The sequence below is a fragment of the Chanodichthys erythropterus genome, chromosome 20 (assembly GCF_024489055.1).
Source record: "Chanodichthys erythropterus isolate Z2021 chromosome 20, ASM2448905v1, whole genome shotgun sequence".
Classification (NCBI taxonomy): domain Eukaryota; kingdom Metazoa; phylum Chordata; class Actinopteri; order Cypriniformes; family Xenocyprididae; genus Chanodichthys; species Chanodichthys erythropterus.
Window position 1 is genome coordinate 26,286,258 of NC_090240.1, and position 24,022 is coordinate 26,310,279.

The following is a 24,022-nucleotide window of genomic DNA, read 5'->3' on the forward strand; positions in this document are numbered from 1 at the left end:
ATTTAATACACATTTATTGTATTTAAAACTCACTACTTCAGATGCTAGGTAAAAAAAAAAAAAAAAAAAAAAACCACATGGTGCCTCGAATGCTTTTTAAAAAAGTAACAAAGCACCAAACTTCATCTATTCTTGAAAAGTACCATTAATAAAAACCACATGTGCCCACAAGCATTTGGAGAATGATTCTGTAGTGAGATAAGAGCAAGAGTAAAACTAAAACAGCACCACAGACAGTTTCAAATGTGATGCCTAATGGTGGCAGCATCACGCTTTGAGCTTCTTTGCAGCAGGGTTGAGATAAATCAATACAAAAAGAGGGACAAGTTTCAACTCGTATGAAAAAACAATGTGCTGTAATTTGCAAGGCAAGTGGGAGTTGGATAATTTTCAATAAGACAGTGACTCAGAGCAGTGTAACGGCCAAACTGGAGGAAATTTAAACAAAAAAGGTTCATGTCATGAAGTGGTCCAGTTTAAGTGGATTGACTCACAATACAGCGCATAAAAACAGTCAACAGTTGGATTAAATTCTATTATCTATATTCATTCAAAGCCTTGATCCTAATCAAATGTTGACCCAGACTATTTATTTCTGCTATTTATTATTGTTGTGAAATATTTTAACAAAGATTACGAAAATGTTTTTAAGTGGCAGATATTTTATATTTTGATTTTTCTTTCTATAAAAAAAAAATACTCTGGATTGAATGTGTACTGTGCAGCTTTGTGACAGAAACACTGAAATATTCCTGATAACCAGTTTGCTTAACTGCAGATTCTTTTTATTAACTTTATAGATACATTTTAAAAACAACAATAGCAAAGAAAAGACAATAAAGCAAGGAAATGTTTTCAACTTTATTCACTAACACACTAAGTGCTCCCATTACAGAGTAAAATCACTTTTTTTGTACTGTAATGTTTTTTTTTTTTGTTTGTTTTGTTTTTTGGAGTTTAACAAAGTAGAAAGAATACAGAGTTTATGTTCTACAAGGTGTACACCAGAAAGAAAAAAAAATGGGGAGGGAAAAAAAAAAAAAAAAAAAAAAAAAAAAGTTATGTGCAAGTTCCTGAACCCAACCCATACAGAAGCCAGAGAGGCAGAGGGATATTCCCACTGGACCTATGGGAGAGCAGGAGTTCAGAAAGTGGACCAACTCGCTCCAAGACCTTGGCCAAAAAGAGCATTTCAAGTTACATTTAAACGTGACATCAAGCCAAGGCAGCGATTAAAAAATTAAGCGAACATAACTGATATTTTTCCTTTGTACTCCATTTTTTGGCATTAGTCAATATTTTTCTCCAGAATACAAAGCAAGATGGTGCTGCCCAGAAATGTATCATGAGGACAAAAACAGAGATCAGTGCGAAAAAGATGATTCAGAGGGAGGGAGTGACAATCGGTGTACAGATTAATTCATACACTGAAGCCGTGTTACAACAACCAGTTCAAATAAGTTACAGCCAAAAGATTCACATGCTCCCCATATTCCAAATGATAACCAGCCTGATTAATTCATACCCTTGAGAGCTCAACCAATAGAGAAAGAGGGGGTGTTTGAGATTTAATACTTATATTTTTCAATTAAAAAAAAAAAGTTGGATTTCTCTTTGGGCTCTCCAAGCATACTGATGCTCCCCATTCCCAGTGGGCTGCCCTCTCCCTCCTCCGACACGTCCCCTTCCCTACCCCAACAGCCCTCTCAGCGGATGGTGTATCTGACATAGGGGACCTCAACATCCTCTTCTGTGTCATCATTGCAGCAGAGCTCAAAAACTAGTGCTTTAACATGCTTCCCCAGTTTCTTCTTGGACACCTTGGTCACAATCTCAGTCATCCTATAGAGCAAAACAAAGTTAAAGAATGTAATTTTCTTCAATTCTATATGCGATTATGATTATAATTCTATGTCTAAAAACATACGAAAAACAAACTCACGGCAGTTCCAGCCTTTCTTTAAGCTTGGCCGCGGGCATGAAGAAAGAGTAGAGCATGGAAACTCCCTGAGAGAGCATAGTGATCTCCAGTTTGTGTTCATTCTGAAGGAAGAACAGAGTGTGATTAAAAAGATGCAAGTTTGCCTGTTTATACAAGAGAGAGAGTGCTGGGTGATATGGCCTAATTTCACTATTTTTTTCACATGCCATTCTACATCAATATTTAATCACAATATTCATGTCATAGCTTTAATGGAGAATGAAATGCATTCAACACATTTGCTTGAGAATTTATGTAAACAACATATTTGGTTACACGTAGACTTTAAGAGTTCAGCTTCCATTTCTGAAATCTTTTTTTTCCAAATATGGCTATTAATTTTTTTTTTCTTCAGGATTCTGTTTTGATTTAATACAAATTAAGACAATATGAAATAGTGACTGAAATGCGGTCCATTAATGCTGCGTTTACACCGAACGCGTCTGGGGCATCTGATTTACATGTTAAGTCAATGTAAACGCACGTCTAGGTGTCCTGCGGAGCGAATCAAGCATCTAGCGCGGCGCAAATCGGCCGTTGACACGCGAATGGCATGGCGCAAATTGAGCGTTCACGCGTCTGACGCGAATTGAGCATCTGACGTCCAAACGCCCGAGTTGAAAAATCTGAACTTGGTGTAAATTCGCGGCGCGTTAACCAATCAGGGACTCTGCTTTGGTAGTAACGTGTTTATGATGTGATCAGTGATGCCGGAGACCAGAACAAAGATGTCGCTTTGTGTGGCCACCCTGAGCTCTGTGATGTGTCATTATATCTTTATCGAGACAGGAATAAAAAGGACCTTGCCTGGAAGAGAATAAGCGAAGAAATCGGACAATCTGGTTAGTTGTAAAACTTTTTGCATGATTTTAGCCGTTGATACTAGCCCACCTTCTAGCTAGCAAAAGTCGGCCGGCATAACAGAGTTAAATTGCCGCTACAGGTTTCCAACTGACGAGATTGTTTATTCAGAGGATCTGTGCAGATAGAGATGGAAGTCCCTACTGTGATTCGAATTCGCGTCTGAACACACTGTTTAGATTGAATTTTACACGCGTCTGAAGTGTCTGACTTCAAAATGTTCAAGCGTCCAACTTAACGTGTTTGGTGCGAATTTGACACCCCAAATGCGTTCGGTGTGAACGCAGCATTAGACTACATGCAGGGCTCAACATTAAGCCTTGTCATGGAGAAGTAAAATCGATCATTTACTTGGCCGAGTAAAAAAAAGTTGCTTGTCCGGAAATAGATTTTTGTGTGGTGTAAATATAAAATTTATTCTGAAGCAATATTCTTTATTCTGAATATTCTTTTAGAATATTGCAGTTTTGACATTTAAATCTGCATATTTGTGATATTTACCCTTTTTTTTTTTTACTTTTATAAGGGGCGAATAATTAGAATACCACACAACAGGGCTATCAAATCAAATTGTCAAAAATGTTAGATCGTTTTAAATATTTTTTGAAAATACTAAGAAATGTTGGAGTGAAAATGATAGTAAACCGCCAGTAGGTGGCAAGTAACCATCTTAATACGCAAGTCATTCATTCAAATGATTTGTTCAAAAGGCTGATTCATTCATGATTATGTTTCATTCGTGATTATGTTTATGAATGGGTCACTGAATCATTGACTCAACCGATTTGTTCAAAACGCTGAATCACTCAAAAACACAGTAAAAAAAAAAAAATGGTTTGCTGCTGTGATGTTTATTTGGAACTATTTTCACTGCTGAAACGGAACAAAAAACAGTCAATGTTCCTTCTAAAATGTAAGTGACTTGATATTAACTACTTGTTTAACTGTTTTATGAAATCAGTGTCACGTTGACAATAGTGATGGTATTCAGGAAGACATTTTACGTTCGAATTAGCAGCAATTCGGGGCAGCAATTGCTTGAATGGTGGGTTCATTATTATTCTTAATGAAAACAAACAACAAAACAGTACAATGACAAACTCGCTTAAAGAGGCGCTTTTACATTTTGCTTTGAAACCAAATCTTCTGCCATCATCTTGTCAGTCAGGAGTGAGGTGAAATGGGTGAAGTTAGGTGAAATCTGAATCCTGCTGCTGATGTGTTGCGACTTTTGTTCGCTCACACTGAATTGAGCAGATGCGTTCAGTTTTTAAATTGTATTGTCTGTTCTCTAACTGAACCAAAAGATTTTTATTACTATAAAAAATAAAAATAAAAAAACATCTAAACAACGGTGTGGTGGGCGGTGCCGTGATGGACAAGTGATGTAACTAGTGTTGCGGCTGAACACCGGTAACACAGACTATCGCAGCAAGCCTAGTCCAGGATAGTCCCTTCAACAAAGAAATCTGTTGATTTATCTGTCAAGTACTCAAATTAATAAATCAACTTCAGTGCCCATCCCTTGTTTCTTCAAACATCTCAACAATGAGCATCAAACATTACCTTGAAATAGTCCAAGAACTGTCGGAGTGTCATTTCCTCTCCATTGGGCTGAATGCCCTTCACCTCGAAACGGTCCCAAAGTGTCCAATCAATTTCGTAGTACTGTGAAAGAAGGCAAGAATGTCAGACTAGTTTAGTCATTTAAAGTGATGCTGCTGTAATGGAGAATGCTGCAGCGTACCTTGTGCTTGGGGGCAGCTATGGGCTCAGAGAAGGCAAAGAAAGGTAGAGCAAGGTTCATGAAGCCGTTCTTGTAGGACTCAAGCTTCTTGTGTTTCTGAACAATCTTCAGCAGCTCCAGACACACCAGACCCACCACAGCAGCTGTCGTTGTGGCGATGGCTGGAATGATTTTTCCAGCAATGAGCTTGCTCTGAAATAAGAAAACTAAAGGTGAGGATCTGCAATGATGGGATTTAACTCCCAAGACAGTTGAGAAACCATTTCACTTGCCCTCTCACCTTATGTCTATCTGCAGGAGGAATGTCATAGTTCTCCGCTCTCAGATTAGAAGCCGCTACAATGAAGTCCATATGGAAGTTTGTGTCATCATCCTGAGGAAGAGAACATAATTAGCATTTTAACTAAGTTCAGAAGTTCTACTGGCCAGGAAATTGGGGTTGAGTTATAAGCGGCACCTTTTCAAAGTCAATGGGACAGAGCTTGAACTGAGAGGTCGCTTCTACAGAAGGCAACAGTGTCTTCAGTTCTTCAAGCCTAGAGTCATCTGAAAAGAGACCAAGTTGCATCAATAATAGAATGAGCAATGCAAGGACAGTAAAACCTTGCATTTGCTTTAGTGTCTTTTTACACTTTTTCAAATATTGTTTCAAATCCACGCCCACCCAAGTGTTGTCAATCACCTCTTCTCTTACCGACTGATGCATTGGCACTCTGCAGCTCCTGATCAGACACGTGGATCTTGACTCCTGACTTGGGTGTAAACTCAGGCACTTTAATTTCTTGCAGCAGCTTGGTCAGAGCTGGGCGGTCATTTGAGGTTGGCAGGCCATATGACTGGGCATATAAGTTAGCTGCTGCCATAATGTAGTCCATGTGAAGATCCTGCCAATCACAATAATATCAAAATCGCTCTTATTTTTTGTATGTAATTTCAAAAGGAGTTCTTTTTTTTTTTTTTTTTTTTTTTGAGTCTTCAAACAGTGAAAACTTACGTTGTTAGTGCTGAATTCTAATGGATGAGGACATCTTTTTGGGCCGGACCAGAATGGTGCCCCAGAGCTGGTAAGCTGGACAAAGAGAGGTAGATATTACAATAATGTTCAATAAAGTAGTAAAATCATGGAAATTAACCCCATTTTCTCTTTATCTTATTATAAAGTAGCGTTTTTTTTAACAGGGACATTTGGAGAACATCGGGGGGTGGGGGGGGGTTGATGTGCTGGAAGCAATATCTTCGAAGTGTTCTTGGGCAGCGTTTGTTTAAAGCACGTAAATGATAAAGATTTACGAGATAAAACTACTTTCAAAAGAAAATGGTCTGCAACATTAAAACACCGTAATTTTTTTAAATGTAAATTATTTTAAATGTTATTTAACATTATAAATAATTTTACAATCTTTTTTACATTTTTTATTGCACATTTACAAAGCTGGACAGAGATCATACCTACATAAAAAGGCACATCATACTTACTAACATGCAAAAAAAGCAAGATTTGAAATGGAATGGACTCATGACTTAAAGATGTAAACCAGGACAGCACTTAAAAAGGGGATTCAACATATTCTTCAAAAATATAGTATCTCCTAAAACTAAAGGAATAAATATGACTATTTTTAACTAAAATCCAATTAAAAACCATTAACCCAAAATGTACAGGTAAAAATTACAGTAGTAAAAGCCTTTCAAAAGTTTCAGGAAAGTAAGAACAAACTAAAAACTCTTCTGTAAAAATTCCACTATGGATTTATCCTGAACAGGATTTTGTAGCAAGTCTCTTTAACCGTTGGGGTAACAGGGTATGTCAGATAGAATTTTAAAGACACCTCAACATCGCCAAAGGCTACATCACTGAAAAGACTTAAGGCCTCAATTAAATGTTTTTAGAAATTTAAATAAGCATGATAAAACCTAATAAAAGATGCTTATTCAAATCAATGTATGTATAAATAACATTTTAATGTATTTGAATAAATAAATCTAATCAGATTAATAGGAAAGTGTCATGTCATTGACTCTTTAAAGTTCAGAAAATGAAAGCATAGTCCACTGAGAGCTGATAAAATGAGAACAGGCAGGCCTCACCTGGTCTGGAGGGAAATTGTGCAGTAGCTGACGGATGTTGTTGTTATACTGACACTGCCAGTGGTTGCGAGCCCAAGCTACACAGTCTTCCCAGTTGCGTGGTTTGTCTGTCACCAGGCTCTTGTATACTGCCTCCAGCACCTCCAATGGCTGAGCTCCAGGGAGCTTCAGAGTGCGCTCCATAAACTTTGGGTCTCTGGGGAGGGATATGAATATTACATCTTAAAATGACTGACAGCACCATGAGTGGCAAATTTACAGGGTTGTTTAAGGTGACGGGAACTTACGTCAGATACTGCAAGGCATTTTCAGCAGGCTGCTTGAAAAGTCCCTCAAACTCATCACGAGCCCACTAAGAGAGTGAGAGGATGGATAAACAGTAAAAGGTCAGTTCAGGTCAATGAAAGTACTTAAGCCTCAAGACAACAGAAGTTTATCACAATATTACTTGTTACCTGGAGGGTGTGTTCGATTGCATTTGGGAAGTTTTTGAGCGTGCAGATAGGAATGGACTTCTCTGGAGGATCCTGGCTGGAGCTGTAGGACTCTGTCAGGAAGGGAATGACCACCTGCACATTCCCTTTGGTGCCTAGAGTACCAGACTCCAGCAATGGCTTACGGTAGTACACACATCTCCGGTCCATATACATACCTGGAAAATCAAAGCATGCCCAGTTGATTTCACACAAGCAGCTATTTGACCGTTACATTTTAAAGTGACCTACGTGACCAGCCGCTTTACTTTCTAAAACTCTTACTTACGGGCATCTACATTGTCAAGAGCATTTGCCACTCCATCAAGGCTTTCAAAGAAGTCATCATCATAGACCTTCTCTGTGTCCGGCCCTACACGGTTCTGATGGCCGGTGATTCGGACTGTCGGGTTCATCTGCTTCACGGCTGCAGCTGCGGTCTCGCTCTTCATCTTCTGCTCAAAGGAGGAACAAAGTCATCAGCAACCATAAGCCGGGTGCACGCTGTATGATTTATGGATGTTGCTTGTAAAACTGTATGAACATGATCCCCACTGTAGAATCTCAGTTGTCATTAATGTCAGATTGTACGGCAGTCAAGCAGCGGTAAAAATGGACGTATGCAAGAAGATTCGTCCGGAGTTTTACATCAAGCCGTTGGGTGACTGTGAGACGCATTTACATGCAGGATAGAAATGGTGGACAGCAAATAAAAACAATCTCAGGTAAATTTTGATCATGGCTTTTCTTGAAAAGAAAACTGGAAAAAAAACAAAGACGTGTGTGGAGCAAGCGGTGTTTTGTTGTCTCGCTAACTGCGTCAAGTTCTGTGCTCCTATTGGTTTTTGATTTGACGGTTGTCGTAGAAGTCACACTCCAGGATTGTACGTCATATCTTCTGACAGAATGTCAAATTTGCTCGCAATGGTCATTTATCGGCTACTGGCGAACATGTCAAATCAGTGCTCAAAGACTTCAGATTTTGGCGAATCAGAGCAATCTTTTAGGATTCACAAAATTTGTCTCACATGGCCAAAATCAAACAATGTGCACAGATTACACCATAATCAAGTTCTCCCCTAAATTCTATCCTCCTTCAGTCTAATAATGTGTCAGGTCAATCTCACCGTGACATCCCAGGGCCTGAAGAGGAACTGTCGATTGAGATTGGACTTCTCTATGGTGTCCATGTCAGTGACTATGACCTCCCCATCACCACTGGCCAAGCCCATCATGGCAAAGTTTTTCAGCAGCTCACAGCCAATGGCTCCAGCACCAACCTGAATACAAGAAATAAGTCACTAAAATGAACACTTCAAAGACTAAAGCAGTGTTATTTTAATTTATAAACCATTATAGTTGTTAGTATTTTAAATTAGCTTGTGTTATACTTTTTTTTAGCTTAATTTTATAGTAATTTTGTAAAGTTCTTTTGTCATTTATACTTCTAAACAGATTTTATTTATTTTTTTTAAGTTTTAAGTTAGTAATTTTAGTACATCAACTCAAAATAAAATTAGAAACATTGCCTAACTGAAACAAGTTTTAGTTTTTCCATCTAATATTTCAATTTTTTTTTTTTACAAGTTTACAATAACAGCAATTTTGTTTGATTGGCTCAATATAACTTCAGGGAAAAAGCAAGCATGGTGCAATTGCATAATTGGCATGGTGTAATTGTCTCCCATCTTGATAAATGACCAGTCTCAGCTCCTCACCAGAAAATATCGCTGTTTGGCTAACAGCTCCTGCAGCTTGGATCCAAAGACAGCAATCTGGCCATCATACCGGCAATTCCTCTGTAGAAAACAGATGATTGAATGAATTATTCTTTGTATGAAACCCACAATCTTCTGAGTGTGCTGCTGTTCAGTTCTGCTAATGTCAACTCCACTAATATCAAACAAACACTGAAGACATGGAAATATCTTGCAAAATGAAGGTGATTGACAAGAGGCACTCACAGGTGCACACTCTTCCTCTGTAAGGACGACATCCTCAACCTCAGGTAAGCACTCCACAGCATCAAAATACAGCCACTGCATGATGGGCATAAACTTTCCTGTGCAGGCCTGAGCAGATGAGAGAAAAAACATTTAACAGACCATGACAGATGAGGCTAATGCAAAACGTTCCTGATATATCTCATTGATCCGAAGCTATAATGGGAGACTGTATTACCTTCATAACCTCCTGGGCAGCAAGCCCACCAATAAAGGCATTGACGGGTGCCAGGTCTCCAGCAGCCACACAGGACAGTTTTTTGATGATTGCCTGGTCCAGCTGCTCCTGCTTGGCAGATCCGGTCTGTGCAGCGTTCACCTCTTCAGCAAGAATCACAAACTCGTCCGCATCCGACTGCAGCAGTACAGAGAGAAAGAGATCATTGCTGAGTCACTGAGTATGAGCAGATATATTAGTTCTTGGCCAGAATAAGCTTGAACGTGGATTCCTCCATTAGCAGTTGACAGAAATCTGGCTACACAAAAATAACAAGTCTTCACCTGACTCCAAGGCTTCGGTAGGCGACTGTGCTTCTTCTCAAATGCATGAAGCGCCTGAAAGCCCACGTGCAGTTGGCCTGGACGATCAAATTTGGCAAAATCAGTCAGCATGAACTCTGGTTCGGCCATGGAGGAGGACAGGGATTTCTGGGCAAAGAAAGATGCGTGCATTTGAAATCCAGTAAAATATTCACTTTACATGATTTCCATATTGTTAGTCTCAGCAGGGGTATCAACTTACAAAGGCAATTTTCTTAGGCATCTTCACTTGCGTGACAATACCACCTCGCACATAGTCTGAGAATGAGCTTGTGTCACAGATGCTGAAGGTGTAAGGACCTGAAGACAGAGGACATCAGTCATATAAAACAGCCCACTGACCTTCAATGGTGTACGGTTAATGGCACACTTTAACAGTAATAAAATGTTCCATGCAGCACTGCATGTTATGGTTCAGTACGGCTCACTTTGGCTTTTTCCCACTGCATGGGACAGCTCGGTATGGCTCGGTGGAGGTTCCAAGCGTGCCGCGCAACTATATGATCAGTCTATAATCCCACCCACTTTGAAGCGGTACTAAATTGCAACAGAAAACCAAACCGAAAATAAAGCGAGCCGAGCCAAGCCATGCTGTACCGAGCCGAGCAGGGGTGTGTTTCCCAAAGCGAACTATGGTCGCAAGTTCCGTCGTTACCAATAGAGTTCAATGGGACTTACGACCATGGCTCACCAACGATGCTTTCGGGAAACGCAGTGGAAAAAAAAGCACCACTAGACTCCAGGATGTTATTTCTGTCATTCATAAGATCCTGTTCCTTCAGGAAAGAGGTAGTTGACTGATGTGATCAGTTGCTTAAGTTATTGACGCTTGTTGTCTCATGCTGAACCAGTTACATTTTAAAAAGTAGGCCAACATAAAAAGCAGTTAAAAGCTGTCATAACAACTAGATGTCTCCAGACGTCTGAAAAGGTTGTAAATTTGCCAGGATGAAGACACAGATGCATATGGTTTTGACAAAGTGAGGAAGATGATAAAGGCAAAGAAGAATCCACTGAACAGTTTGAACATTGAAGTTTGTCAAGCTCTTTGCTTATTCAATTATTTTGCTAAGTGACATTCAATAGTTGATTATTTAGCCATTTTGTATCATCTACAACAAGTGTTTAATCAGGTGTCTGTAGAAAAGATGTACACTGACTTTTTATAAAAAAATAATTACTATTAAAAATAATATATATATATATATATATATATATATATATATATATATATATATATATATATATATATATATATATATATATATATATATAGATAAATAGATAGATTTCCAGCTAATGCTCAATTAAGCATTATACAGTGTGTAGGGTTAAACTTCCATGGAAAACTCAAAATGACTATTTAATGTCTTATTTTACATAAGACAAAACAATTCTGAACATATGAGGGAGCCTACTTTTATGTGCGATTTCAAGTCTGGTTATGAACATTAATAAAATCTTAAAATGACATATGCATTTATATAACAAATATTTTGCAGTTATTCAGAACACTAAAATATTTTGTGAGCAAGTAAATACAGAATGACTAGAAGAGTAATGTAAATTTACTGGTTAAAAAGAGTAATGTTTGAACACCCAGCAATTAAAACTCTTGGAATTCTGAAACTTGAAGGGCTTCAAGTCAAAAGGGTTGAGATTGTATTCTGGGGGTTTTGTATTCTGGGGGTTCCTGGGCTAACAGAATCTGGGTGGGTGTTCCTGGGTCTGTAACGGCAAGAAAACCCCTGATGACTCACCCAGTGTCTTGATCTCTACTGGTTCACAACCATTGAGTTCTGTCATGCCCTGCACTTCTGTGAAAGTTACGTAGTCTCCACTCTCAAATCCATGTCGTGCTTCATCCAGACACGTAACCACACCAGCGCTGTCCTTTTCACACACACACAAGGCAAAGAGAGCAAAAGAAATTTAACAAACGACAATGTGACACTTGATTCATTCTGACTCTACAATAAACAAGGCTTAATGTTACCGTCACACAGGCTTTTACCTTTGTGATCATTGAGATCATGGCGCTCAACGGTTGCTCACCATTGCTGTCAAACACTAACATTTCCTCCCCAAAATCACAGAATAGTTGCCTATTCAAACACATAACATACATGAGAATATTATCCAAAAAACATGAATAACTGCACACAAATCAAAGGGGATATTCTTACCCAAACAGCCCACGTGTGTCTGCAATGATCAACTTGATGCCATCACTGTGGCAGAATTCCCCGATGCGTGTCTGCTCATCGAGGCTGGAGTTGGTGAGCACAACAACCTGGTCAAATACAAACACCTTTCAGGCAACTCATTCAAATTTGGTTAAAACTAATACAAAATTCCATATGTATGTGGAAAAAGTAGGATTTAGTCCATGTGTTCAGGTGTTAGTCCAGTGGAGAATAATGGCAGTACCTGAAACTGGGTCAGGTATTCATTGGTGAGGGCGCCAGTGTAGGAGGTTACAGGCACATAGCTGTTCAGTTCTGCCAGTCGAATCTGACTGACATCTGCACGGTTCTTCCCAAGATCCTCTTCACGGAGGTAAAACTAAAACATGTAACAAACACTTTTTATTACTACTACTACTACTACTACTATTAATATTACACTGCTGTTTCATTTTTATTAATATTTGTATTATATAATCCTGTCTTAATTTAAGACAATCACTGCTATTCAAAAGTGTGGGGTCGGTTTTAAAAAACTTTTTTTTGAAAAGTGTCTGGCTCACCAAGGCTGCAAAATGCAGTAAAAACTAGGGGTGTCGCTAGATGAGACGGTGAAATACATGACTGGAAAAAATATTCTGCAGATGTATTTGAAATGTTTTTTTAACTAATCATCTTGTAATCAATGTCATTTCAGTTCTACTTTCTGAGTATGAATTATCATATGCAGTAAAAAAACAACAATACTCAAGTACTGTAAAAGGTTTTGCCACAAACTCAACTGACTGACTTCTCTTCTGTATGATTTCAGTCTCTTCAGACCTTACTGTACATGATTTATGAGCTTCTACAACTTTTGACCTCCTAACTGAACTCCTTTCCACAAACTTATCATAGAAATAAAAACAGCATAAATAAAAACATTAACACTTTACAATAAGGTCTCATTTATTAACATTAATGTATTAACCAACATCAACTAACAATGAGCAATATATTTGCTACAGTATTTATTAATCTTTGTTTATGTTAGTTAATAAAAATAGTCATTCATTGTTAGTTCATGATAGTTCACAGTGCATTAACTAATGTTAACAAAAGAAACCTTATTGTTTGTGCTTAAGATTAAGAGAAAACAGTTATTCATTTTTATGGTAACACTTTACAATAAGTGCAACCATAATCACATTCTCTCAATATTCAAAGTGCAAATAAGACCAAACTGTTCTTTGATACAGAGCTAAGAGATGATTACAACCTAAAATAGCTTTCATATTGAGAGATATCTGTATTCATCAGGGAGCCGCTTTCAAAATGTGGGGTATTGAAATCGCGTTTGAATACGCGCTCGCGTTTACTTTCACTTTCACGATTGCACGTACTCTGTGAATATGGAACGGCGGCGACTGTTATCCAACTGAATTAAATGTTTTTTTATTTAAATACAAAGCAAAATGACTGTGGAGGCGTAATGTAAACGTAGCGGTGGCATATTCTTTCCAAATCATCCTAACCACTCCGTCAATGGCAACATCACAAGACTACTTTTCGCCTCGACAAGAAATTTTAGTCTAGCGACACCCCTAGTAAAAACAGTAATATTCTGAAATATTACTACAATTTTAAATAATTGAATACATTTTATTCCTGTGATTGCAAAGCTGAATTTTCATCATGATTTCTCCAGTATTCAGTCACATGATCCTTCAGAAATTATACTGATATGCTGCTCAAGAAACAATTCTTACTATTATCAATGTTAAAAACAGTTGTGCTTCTTAATATTTTTGTGATATTTTTCTCAAGATTCTTTGATGAACAGAACATGATTCAAAAGAACAACATTTATTTGAAGTAGAAATCTTTTCTAATATTATGACTATAACTTGACAAATTTAATGCACTCTTACTGAATAAAAGCATTAATTTCCTTGCTTGTTTTAGTTTAGATATTTTTAGCTTCCTTTCAGAGCTTACAAGCAGTGGCTGTGTGTTGCATTCACACACTTGCAGTTATTATGAGTCATGATCAACAACTGACCTGTGATGAAAGGTCCCTCCACTCGGCCACACCCTGGTCATGCAGGGTGACGCTCTTGACTCCGCCCAGAATTACATTCTTGGCTATTTCTACACCCAAACCTCGCATCCCTGAGATCAGAACATTGGAGCTCTGCATGCGCTTCATAGCATCATGGCCCAGTACGTACCTGAGAGACGCATACTAAATTTAGCCACTCATGTTATCAAGTCTCTCTTATTTGCTCAAAAAGAACACTACAAGACTACATCAAACCGAAATGAAGGCCAAACTCACAGCTGTCTGGAGTACAGACCCTCGTCGATCTCAGCATCATTTCCATTCTTAGCCATGCCCTGCAGAGACCAAAACCACAGTTAACAGACTATAAATAGACAACCAAGCACATGACTTATGAAACAGGCTTCCTTTCAACAATCAGGCACAGTAAAGAATGAAGATTTTAACCAAAAAATGCACATCAATTAATCAATATTGATTTAGATGATCTAGATGTCCAAATTATATCCAAACTAGTTTGTTTTGAACCTACGTTAGCTGGTGTGTGGGACAGTTCGGTTCTGACAGAGTTAGAGGAGGAGCAGTGGGATCCCGTCTTCGTCTCTGATCCTGACACGCGACGCTTCTTGGACAGCGGCGAGCTGGACATCTAAAAGAGAAGAAAGAAAATTCAATCTCTGTGTTTCTCAAGCAAATATTATGAGTTTGAAGTGCCTAAATATTACACAAACAAACACTGCAGATCACATTAAACATCTAACATAGAAAATTAAAAGAACAGCATCTGACAGATCATTTAGTTTTGGTGGAATAATATATCAGTTTCCCTAATTAGACAAACCAATTAACATCTTAGAGGCTTAAAAGCATTCAGGTTATTTGCTCTAGGTTGGACTTGCCAAAAGCTCTTGTGTTACTCCCACAAACAAGTGGAAAGCAGTGGCGCAAATGAACAATAATAGCAACATCCGGATGGTTTGAATACATTATTTAATATGCAACCACAAGGAAAATATGCTCTACTTATTGTACTTTTATTCATTATTGAACAAAAATGTTTTAAGATCTGGGTATACAGCCAAGATGGAACAAAAAGGCACAAATTTCAGCAATGCAACTTCTAGAAAACAAATGATCATCTGTGTAAAACGTAATGTGTACAGTTAGGCGAATGCTAAAATATGCCCTCCTTATACAGATAAATGTTTATTTCAGCACTGGACAGTTCCTATAAGAGTATAAAATTGATTGTACAGCAATGCAGTGAAGTCAGTGTCATTCAAAAGGGCAAAGGGAGTTCTGGTCTATAAAACAAAGGCAGAGTTTTATTACAAGACTACTCATATTTCGCAAATAACTGCATTTAAATGAGCTTTTACAATGAAAATAAAATAAAATAAAAAGGAAAGCACCAACCTAGATTAAATTAACTTATGTGAGGATTTACAACAATAAGGTTTGTCTTCCCACAGCACAAGGAGAGCCTGATTTCTGCCGCAAGATTAAGCTCTTCGGCTATAAATAGCTCGCGGACAGAAGCGTTGTGTTTATGGTGAATGGCTCGAGCATCTATTGGCTCACCCATTCTGCTTAACAAAACCGCTGATTCATTAAAACAAAACTGCAGTGAATGTCACATCCCAAGACCTGCTCCGTGTAGCACAAACTCTTATAACATTACGGTTACCTATCCACCCACATATATAGCCCACTATGAAACTAATGAGCATTATGAAGTTCAGTTTGGTTCGAGTTCAACGGCCATTGAATTGCATCGTATATTCTAGAATGACTACAAACTGCGCTCGTGAGTTCCGCATACAATCGTGCCGTTGTCAACAGACACTTCATTTTGTAAAAGGGATAGTTCGCCTAAAATATATTAATTATGTCATGATTTACTCACCCTCATGTTGTTCTAAACCTGTATGACTTGAGGAACATTAAAAGAGTTGTTAGGCAGAAAATGACTTAATCATTCACTTTCATTTTTTCCATAGTAATGACTGAGGCTGTCATTCTGCCTGACAACTCCATTTTTCCCCCCGGAAGAAAGTCAGTCAAACAGATTTGTGACAGTAAGAAAATTACCATTTATTTTTTTGATGAACTGTCCCTTTAACAAAAATCAGAAGAATACCAACAAATTCCATTAGTGTACAGATGGCGAAGTGAACTTAATATCTTGACGTAATCTTGCACAACAAAATTACGGTACGAGCAGATTGATGTGCCCACCCTCTGATTTGGGATGACCCAAGCAAAACCGAAACATGAATAAATCCGTGCGTGACATAAGCAAAAAAAAAAAAAAAATCTAAGATTTTCACGTAAACATCAACGGTTACACCTGCTACGTTTCAGCTATTCACTTCCGTTTCGACGAGACAGAAAAAAAAAAATCATCTGCAGTATGTCAAGACATCAAACGTCAAATTAAACGGTCACGCCAAGTGAAATCCAAACAGGTCGCGTGCCACTAATCACTGATTTGATTCAATTTAACCGGATGATAAACTAGCAGGCAACACGAGGGCATTCTTAGACACCTAGCTTGCTAGCCTGCTACATGCTTTGTAATAGTTGGTGCAGCCAGTTTACTGAGCCTGAGGCCTAGCTCACTAGTAACAACTTCGCATGCTAACCAGTGAATGAAATAACTCCGCGCCTGCACAAATACAACGATCCGATTTATGCCGATCAAACACCGCGCAATTATACGAGCAAAGGCTAGGAAATACACGCTATTAAACAGACAGCTGCTTGTACTGAGCTAGCTCACAGTGCAATTGTTTGCCTCTTACCAATAATCCTTCTCAGTCCACTCTCAGTGTCAGCAAACCGCTCCTCGTGTGAAACTAACTTAGATGGTGCGGATTGTGGGCTGATGTAGATGCGAGGAGAAAACGGACAGCAACAGCACGAACAGCGCTGGGCGAGATGCTGTGAGAAAGCCCCCTTCACTATCCTGCCGAGTCACTGTGTCGTTCAGTCTGCTGCCTGCCTGCCTGTATCGCGTTTCTGGTTTTGTTTCAGCGAACGGAACAAAACCAAAATGGCAGCTGTGGCACAGGGGCGGAGCTGCTCCGATAAGCAGGAAAAGGTGGACTCGCCAAGAGTGCTGCAATCCTCTGCAGTCGCCCATTGGCTGCCCTACCTATGACTTTACGGAAAACCCGCCCAATTCAAGTACGCATACTGCATATGCCGGGACTTTAGAGTTCTGTAATTGATATTCAGAAGTGCATATTGAACTGAACCACATTATCAAGATGCTGTGGATAAAGCACTGAGCCCATGCTGCAAAAGGACAGTCAACCAAAAAACTGTTCTTCCAAAACGGCATGACTTCCTCTGTAAAACATAAGTTATTTTGAAAAATGTCTTTTTTTCTGAGTATTACCATTAAAGGAACACTCCACTTTTTTGAATATATGCTCATTTTCCAACTCCAACCCTAGAGTTAAACAGCAGAGTTTTACTGTTTTTGAATCCATTTAGCCGATCTCTGGGTCTGGCGGTACCACTTTTAGCATAGCTTAGCATAGTTCATTGAATCTGATTAGGCCGTTAGCATCTCGCTCAAAAATGACCAAAGAGTTTCGATATTTTTCCTATTTAAAACTTGACTTTTCTGTAGTTACATCCTGTACTAAGACCGACGGAAAATGAAAAGTTGTGATTTTCTAGGTCGATTTGGCTAGGAACTATACTCTCATTCCGGCGTAATAATCAAGGAACTTTGCTGCCTTATAATGGGTGCAGCAGGCGCAATGATATTACCCAGCGCGTCTCACAAATGTCTCCATGGTTGTAAGGCATGCTTCCTGTGCAAACAGGGGGTCACAGACGGTGTGTAATATCATTGTGTCTGCTGCACCCATTGTAAGGCAGCAAAGTTCCTTGATTATTACGCCGGAATGAGAGTATAGTTCCTAGCCATATCGGCCTAGAAAATCGCAACTTTTCATTTTCCGTCGGTCTTAGTACATGATGTTACTACAGAAGAGTCAAGTTTTAAATAGGAAAAATATCAAAACTCTTTGGTCATTTTTAAGCACGATGCTAACGGTCTAATCAGATTCAATGAACTATGCTAAGCTATGCTAAAAGTGCTACCGCCAGACCCAGAGATCGGCTGAATGGATTTGAAAACGGTAAAACTCAACTGTTGAACTCTAGGGGAGTTGGAAAATGAGCCTTTTTTTTTAAAAAAGTGGAGTGTTCCTTTAAGTGGGCATGGCATTTGATGCACAGAAGCCATTGGCACATGCTGCTATGCTTAGTGGCGCATCCAGTTGTCAATCGCATGTGCCGCTAAAACTTGTGGATTGCATCATGTGCCACTGGCATGTCGCCATATGTTGTGGCACCTCCAATAGCTTAGGGGTTTTCTAACCTGTCCTGGAGCACCCCCAGCACTGCATATTTTGTATGTCTCCCTTATTTAACACACCCATTTCATATCTTGCAGTCTCAACTAATGAGCTGATGAGTTGAATCAGGTGTGTTAGATGAGGGACACAAACAAAATGTGCAGTGCTAGGGGTGCTCCAGGACAGGTTCAGGCCTAGTGACACATGCCACTGTCTGCCGCATATTGTAGATGGTGTAAAACGCACTATTCGGAAGAACGTCATTTAATAATATAAGAAGTTGCTTTTAAACATAGGGTTTATTACATCTCAGGGTTAATTGTTACAACCATTAGGCTGCCTCCAACCATCTGCCTCGTGGCCCATTGTATGCATTTATTTTATTTATTATAAAATTGTTGTTGTTGTTTTTAAATACATTTTTACAATGTATTTTTATACATATTGTAAATGCAGTTTTGATAATTTTTCAACTTGCATAGGAATGACAATTCAGCTGTCATTTGATTTTATAAAAGAATAGTCACTATTTAGATAACTAAAAATCTAAAAAAAGATATACTATTTAGATAGGTGTCCACAATTAAAAGTGAAACCAGCAGGGGTATGTGCCACCAAATTGACACCAAGTATTTCATATTGTGAACTAACAGAGAAAAAAGTGCCACAAACCATTATAGTGACACCCACCATTCTGAAATGCATTATGAAAACTGAACAACCATTCATAAATGTGCTGGACCTCGACACTGGCTCTTCAAAATGCAGAGTAATGTAGGTCTGTAGATATATTATATTAAACTAGATGTCTATTAAAATGTAAGTCAAATACTTTATCAAAACATTCAGGCATCTCCAGAAAGAATGCATGTTAACATTGAATGGTTTCATTCCTTATTATATAGTTACATAACACTATTTGTGCGATATTAAAAGGGATAGTTCACCCAAAAATATCTTTGTTCTGCTCCCCAGTGACTACCATAGTATTTATTTTTCCTACTATGATAGTCAATGTGGGGCAAGATCTGCTTGGTTACAAACATTCTTCCCAAATATCTTCCTTTGTGTTCAGCAGAACAAAGAAAGTCATACAGGTTTGGAACAACTTGAGGGTGAGTAAATGACAGAATTTTCATTTTTGGGTGAACTATCCCTTTAAAGCCATAGATGAGAACCACTAACCACATATTAAATTATACCTATATTTATTTAGATCAATATTAGACTCTGATTACTTGTTTGTGCTACCATCTAACTCGCAAACAAATACACCACCCGACTTGCAGATTATGTGTGCGGTCGTCCGCCGGCCCCTCATTCACAACCATTGTAAACTTTGGATATTTTTAAATATATCTCTGATTGTGTTAGTCTGAAAGAAGATAGTAATATGTTGATGTTGATGTTGATATTGATGTTGATGTCCTGTTTCGATGCTCTGTCGTTTATTTTGTGATTCTGTCGTTTTTATTTTGTACAGCACATTGGTCAACAGCAGTTGTGTTTAATTGTGCTTTATAAATAAATTGAAATTGAAAATTAGTCTGAAAGAAGATAGTAATATACACCTAGGATGGCTTGAGTGGGAGTAAATCATGGGATAATTTTCATTTTTGGGTGAACTATCCCTTTAATGCGATATTCGTAGTGACCCATGGTAGATTTATTTTGTGCATTTCATAGAACGGGCAGTTTGCGTGATCGACAACATACAGTGGCACTGGTATTACATAGCATTCAGTGGCACATGCCACTCAGATACAGATGTGCCAAAAATTGACATGTTTGAAAATATTACTGATTTGTAAATGCGTCTAATTGATACTTTTTCAAAATCACTTAATTAGACTATTTATTTAGGATCTTGTGTCACAAACAATTACATGTTCCACAACATTGTCCCTCGGCACATCACAAGTTTTAGTGGCACATGGCAATGAAAACCGAATGTGCCACCAAGCACATGTGCCAATGGCTTCTGTGCATAAGACACCATGCCACTTAATGTTAATACCGCTACTGTTTTTTCTTTCTGTGAAACATAAGTTATTTTGAAAAATGTATGTATTTTTATCCATAAAATGGAAGTCAAAGGTAACCAAAACTATTTGGATACCAACATGCTCTGCAGAAGAAAGTCAAACAGTTTTGGAATGACATGAAGGATGAGAAAATGACAATTTTCTTTTTTGGGTGAACATTCTTTTAAATGCGTTTTAAATCCTATAGGAATTACATGGGAGATAAAAACAGTACTGAAGATATAAAGCAATGTTTTGAGGAAAAATATGACATATTATTTGAGTCCTATTGTATTGCAAAATAACAAAAGCATTTTCTGAGATATTTAATGTCCCTGCCCATTTAAGGGTTATATACACTCTCTTCAAATGCTATATGTAAACAGTACAATTATAATCTTGTTGTGGATGCAAAATGTTTATGCTCATAAATTTAGACACCGTTTTTAAAAATATTGTTGTGAATGTCTCTCAATGCCACTTCATGCTACAGTAATGTAAAGATATGCTTTATTTACAATAATAGCCAAAATTAAATGTACATGTGAGTTTGGTAATAACTGAATATTTATTACTAGTAATGGGAAACAGTATGAACTAACCTCCCGTCAGGTCAGACAAAGCAGCATTCTAGTCATTACAATACATTATAGAATGCAAAACCTTTTTTGCAATAAATAATTATTCAAATTTGCAGAATATTTTAAAATGGCCAGAGGAACTGAAAAGCACTTATATGAGATATTTTAACAGACATGTACCAAAACACTAAAGCAGGTCCTGCACTTATTCACTCTACCTAATGTAAACACACAACCTGCTCATTGACAGCTGACTCTGTAAAGTAGGTCACAACTATTTTACTAAGGAGCAGACATACTTGACACAAACCAAGTGGGTAAAATATTTCACCCTGCATGCATATGGGGATAAAGAGTGGCGGAAAATAAAGCCATAACAAAGTTTAAATGCACCTAAATGGAATGATGCTTTCATAACCTCTGAATAATCTCCCTCATTGCCCTGCAAGGATCAGTTTACCTCCCCTAAACCAACAACCCAAAGAAAACTATGCCTTTTCAAAGCAATGACTACCAAAATGAGGGGTTAGGCATGGGCTTTCTTGTAAATGAGAGGAATAAGCGTTGGGGGATGGGGTGATGCTTGTGACAAAGGCCCAAGTGGGCCGCTTATTCTCGCATATGGAGCATAAAAGAAGCAAATGTCCCCTGTGCGAGTTACCTTCACAGCAGGTACAAATAATGTAAACAACCCCCAACGCATCGCATCTTTCTGCCGCTCACGCACCTGCACTTGATAGTCAAAACCTCACACTTCGCATGAGCCAGTTAGCTCGCTGCAAAACACCATCTTAAGATGGTAGTTTCAGATTTCAGATATATGCGTACTAAAGAGGGGATTTGTGGGATTTAAACAAGCTGCAGTTTACAGTATAGCAAATCGATGCTAACAATGCACGGGGTTATATAAGGTTGAGGCTTAATGATGGGTGATCTAACCAGAGAATCAAAGCAAAGCAATGACCGGGTACCCCATATCCCACAAGTTTGATTCAGTATTTAGTCTATTTTTCCTAATGTAAATCTTGAGGTGTGTTTTAAAGACTGTAATCTAAGCAGTTGTGCAGATATATAGGCAGTCAGATTACCTCGCTATCTCTCCAGGCTAGCTTTCTTGGAAACGATGCGAGGACGTTTTGCGATAACGTTAGCCTGCAAAAACGAAGCTTGTTAGCTTAGCACAAGCTTCTTGCAGAGCATGAAGGAATTCTGAAAAATAACCTAAACCATATGACGGGAGAACTAGCCAACTTTTCCGCAAGGATGAGTTGGTTTCTTTTATCCCCGGCTCGTGATGCGCGCATGGAGCGCATTGTCTCGTGCATGCTGTTAGCTGGATGTTCCTAAAGTGGCCAGTTAAAATTTACAGGCAAATTGTTGCGCCTGGCTAGCTGACTTCAGCGGTAAAACCTGGCTTTGGCTAGCTGTAACTGTGTTCTTGTGGACACGTTAGCTAGTTAGCATTAGCTAGGCACATAAGTATGCAGAACTCACCACATCCGATATTACTTGGCCTCTCCACGGTACTGAATACAGAAATACCTCGCGGGCAAAAGATAAACAACAAAAAGGTCAAATCAAACCGTTTCTGTAACTTTATCCCTGGAAGTGGCGGGAGCTCCGTGACTTTCCAGTGTGAGGGGACGCTGGACTGTTGCCTGACCGGCTATTCCCTGTACCGTTAACAGTTCAGCAAGTATTCTTCAGTTCATGAGCGTAGAACCAACATGTGCAGAGTTTGAGTTGAGGTTGTGTTATTATTCAAGATACAGGGAAATAACACAAACCCGTGTTCACGTTAGACCGCCATATACATGCATTGCATAGATGGTCAAATGTCAAACGTTTCGAGTAATATATTATAACTACCGTAATGTGGAAATAATGAAAACATTTTATACAGTTTGTCGAAATCATAATTTAACAATTGATATCCCCCCTTTAGTTACAAAATAGACTCGCCCAAAGCTTGGGTTGCGATATGCATTATGGGAATAGTAGTTTTTATTGATTGAAATGTGCGTCAAGTTGCTTTTGTATTGAACATGGAATTTTATTATCGACCTCAAGATTTTAGGTTAAAATTCATATGAACGTGTATATTGTACCATTTGTTTTTCCTTCTCGCTATCATTTGAAATAGTCATGCTATAATTCATAAAATGTTTTGCAATACAAATTTGTATGTGTTTCAATAAAGGAGCTCATAAAAGCCGCTTACATAATAATGCATGTAAAATGCAAATGTGTGCAAAAACAGTTAAGATGTCACACCACATTGTCAACTGCCCTTTTGTCATTTTCAAAGCCGTGTTTTCTTGGCACTGAGGAGGCTCAGATTGCAGGACATTAACAATACAGACAATAGGTCGTGCAAACGAATCACAGGCATAGAGTATGTAAACACAAAGATAAATAATGTTACGATTGGGAAATCTGCTAAACGATGTTTTCAGCAATGGGAATTCCAGGGTAGTTAAATGCATCTGTAACAGACAGTGAGTGCATTTAAGAGAGGCACGTGTCACTAAACAAATATACCACTACAAGAGAAGATGAGCAGCACGCCATATGAAAGGCTGAAGCTCATTCTGCTCTACAATCTATCTATTCTTTATGAGGCATCTACATCTGATAATTAGATCATGTATCATTTTATTGACTACTGATATTGAAAGACTGTCTGAGGTGAACTATGAGTTTAAGAGGGACGGCTTGGTAAAATTAGACTGGACCAAACTTACGGAAGAGAATGTCCTTATAACATATCATGCGAAAACTGATACCCTTTTGAATGAGGTGGTATTACCCAGAGATGCAATTATGTGTACAGATGTGAATTGTAATGACATTGCTCATGGTACAGCTTTGTGTATAAGGTTGGTAGACCATATTTTATACACTGACAAGAATAAGCCAGGGTGGAAAAAGGAGTGTCTGCATATCATACTGAAGCTAAGAAAACATTTAAAGGGTTAGTTTTATCAAAAAATATCTTAATTTTTGTTCCGAAGATGAATGAAGGGTTTATCGTGTTAAACGGCATGAGGGTGAGTAATTAATGTCAGAATTGTCATTTTTGGGTGAACTAACACTTTAAGGAACTTAGCAGGTAGGCCCA

General features: G+C 38.4%; 1 protein-coding gene across 4 annotated transcripts; it reads right to left on the reverse strand.

Annotated features, from left to right (window-relative positions):
* Positions 1-1,029: 1,029 nt before the first annotated feature.
* On the reverse strand, positions 1,030-22,616 carry uba1 (ubiquitin-like modifier activating enzyme 1). 4 transcript variants are annotated; one of them, XM_067371075.1, is made up of 26 exons: positions 22,485-22,616; positions 14,453-14,569; positions 14,197-14,255; positions 13,921-14,089; positions 12,124-12,258; positions 11,880-11,986; positions 11,708-11,798; positions 11,454-11,586; positions 9,896-9,993; positions 9,655-9,801; positions 9,332-9,508; positions 9,115-9,222; positions 8,869-8,949; positions 8,278-8,430; positions 7,440-7,605; positions 7,133-7,329; positions 6,965-7,029; positions 6,678-6,873; positions 5,584-5,658; positions 5,272-5,473; positions 5,047-5,135; positions 4,870-4,962; positions 4,590-4,781; positions 4,409-4,510; positions 1,943-2,043; positions 1,030-1,842 (listed from the first exon to the last, which is right to left on the reverse strand). In XM_067371075.1, the coding sequence occupies exons 2-26, from the start codon at positions 14,567-14,569 to the stop codon at positions 1,707-1,709; spliced, it is 3,189 nt and encodes a 1,062-aa protein (XP_067227176.1). In that variant the 5' UTR covers positions 22,485-22,616; the 3' UTR covers positions 1,030-1,706. The 4 variants fall into 4 exon arrangements, with proteins under 4 accessions (XP_067227176.1, XP_067227175.1, XP_067227177.1 ...); XM_067371074.1 differs by having other exon boundaries at positions 22,396-22,535; XM_067371076.1 differs by lacking the exon at positions 22,485-22,616 and adding an exon at positions 16,725-16,962 and having other exon boundaries at positions 5,284-5,473.
* Between the last annotated feature and the right edge of the window lie 1,406 nt (positions 22,617-24,022).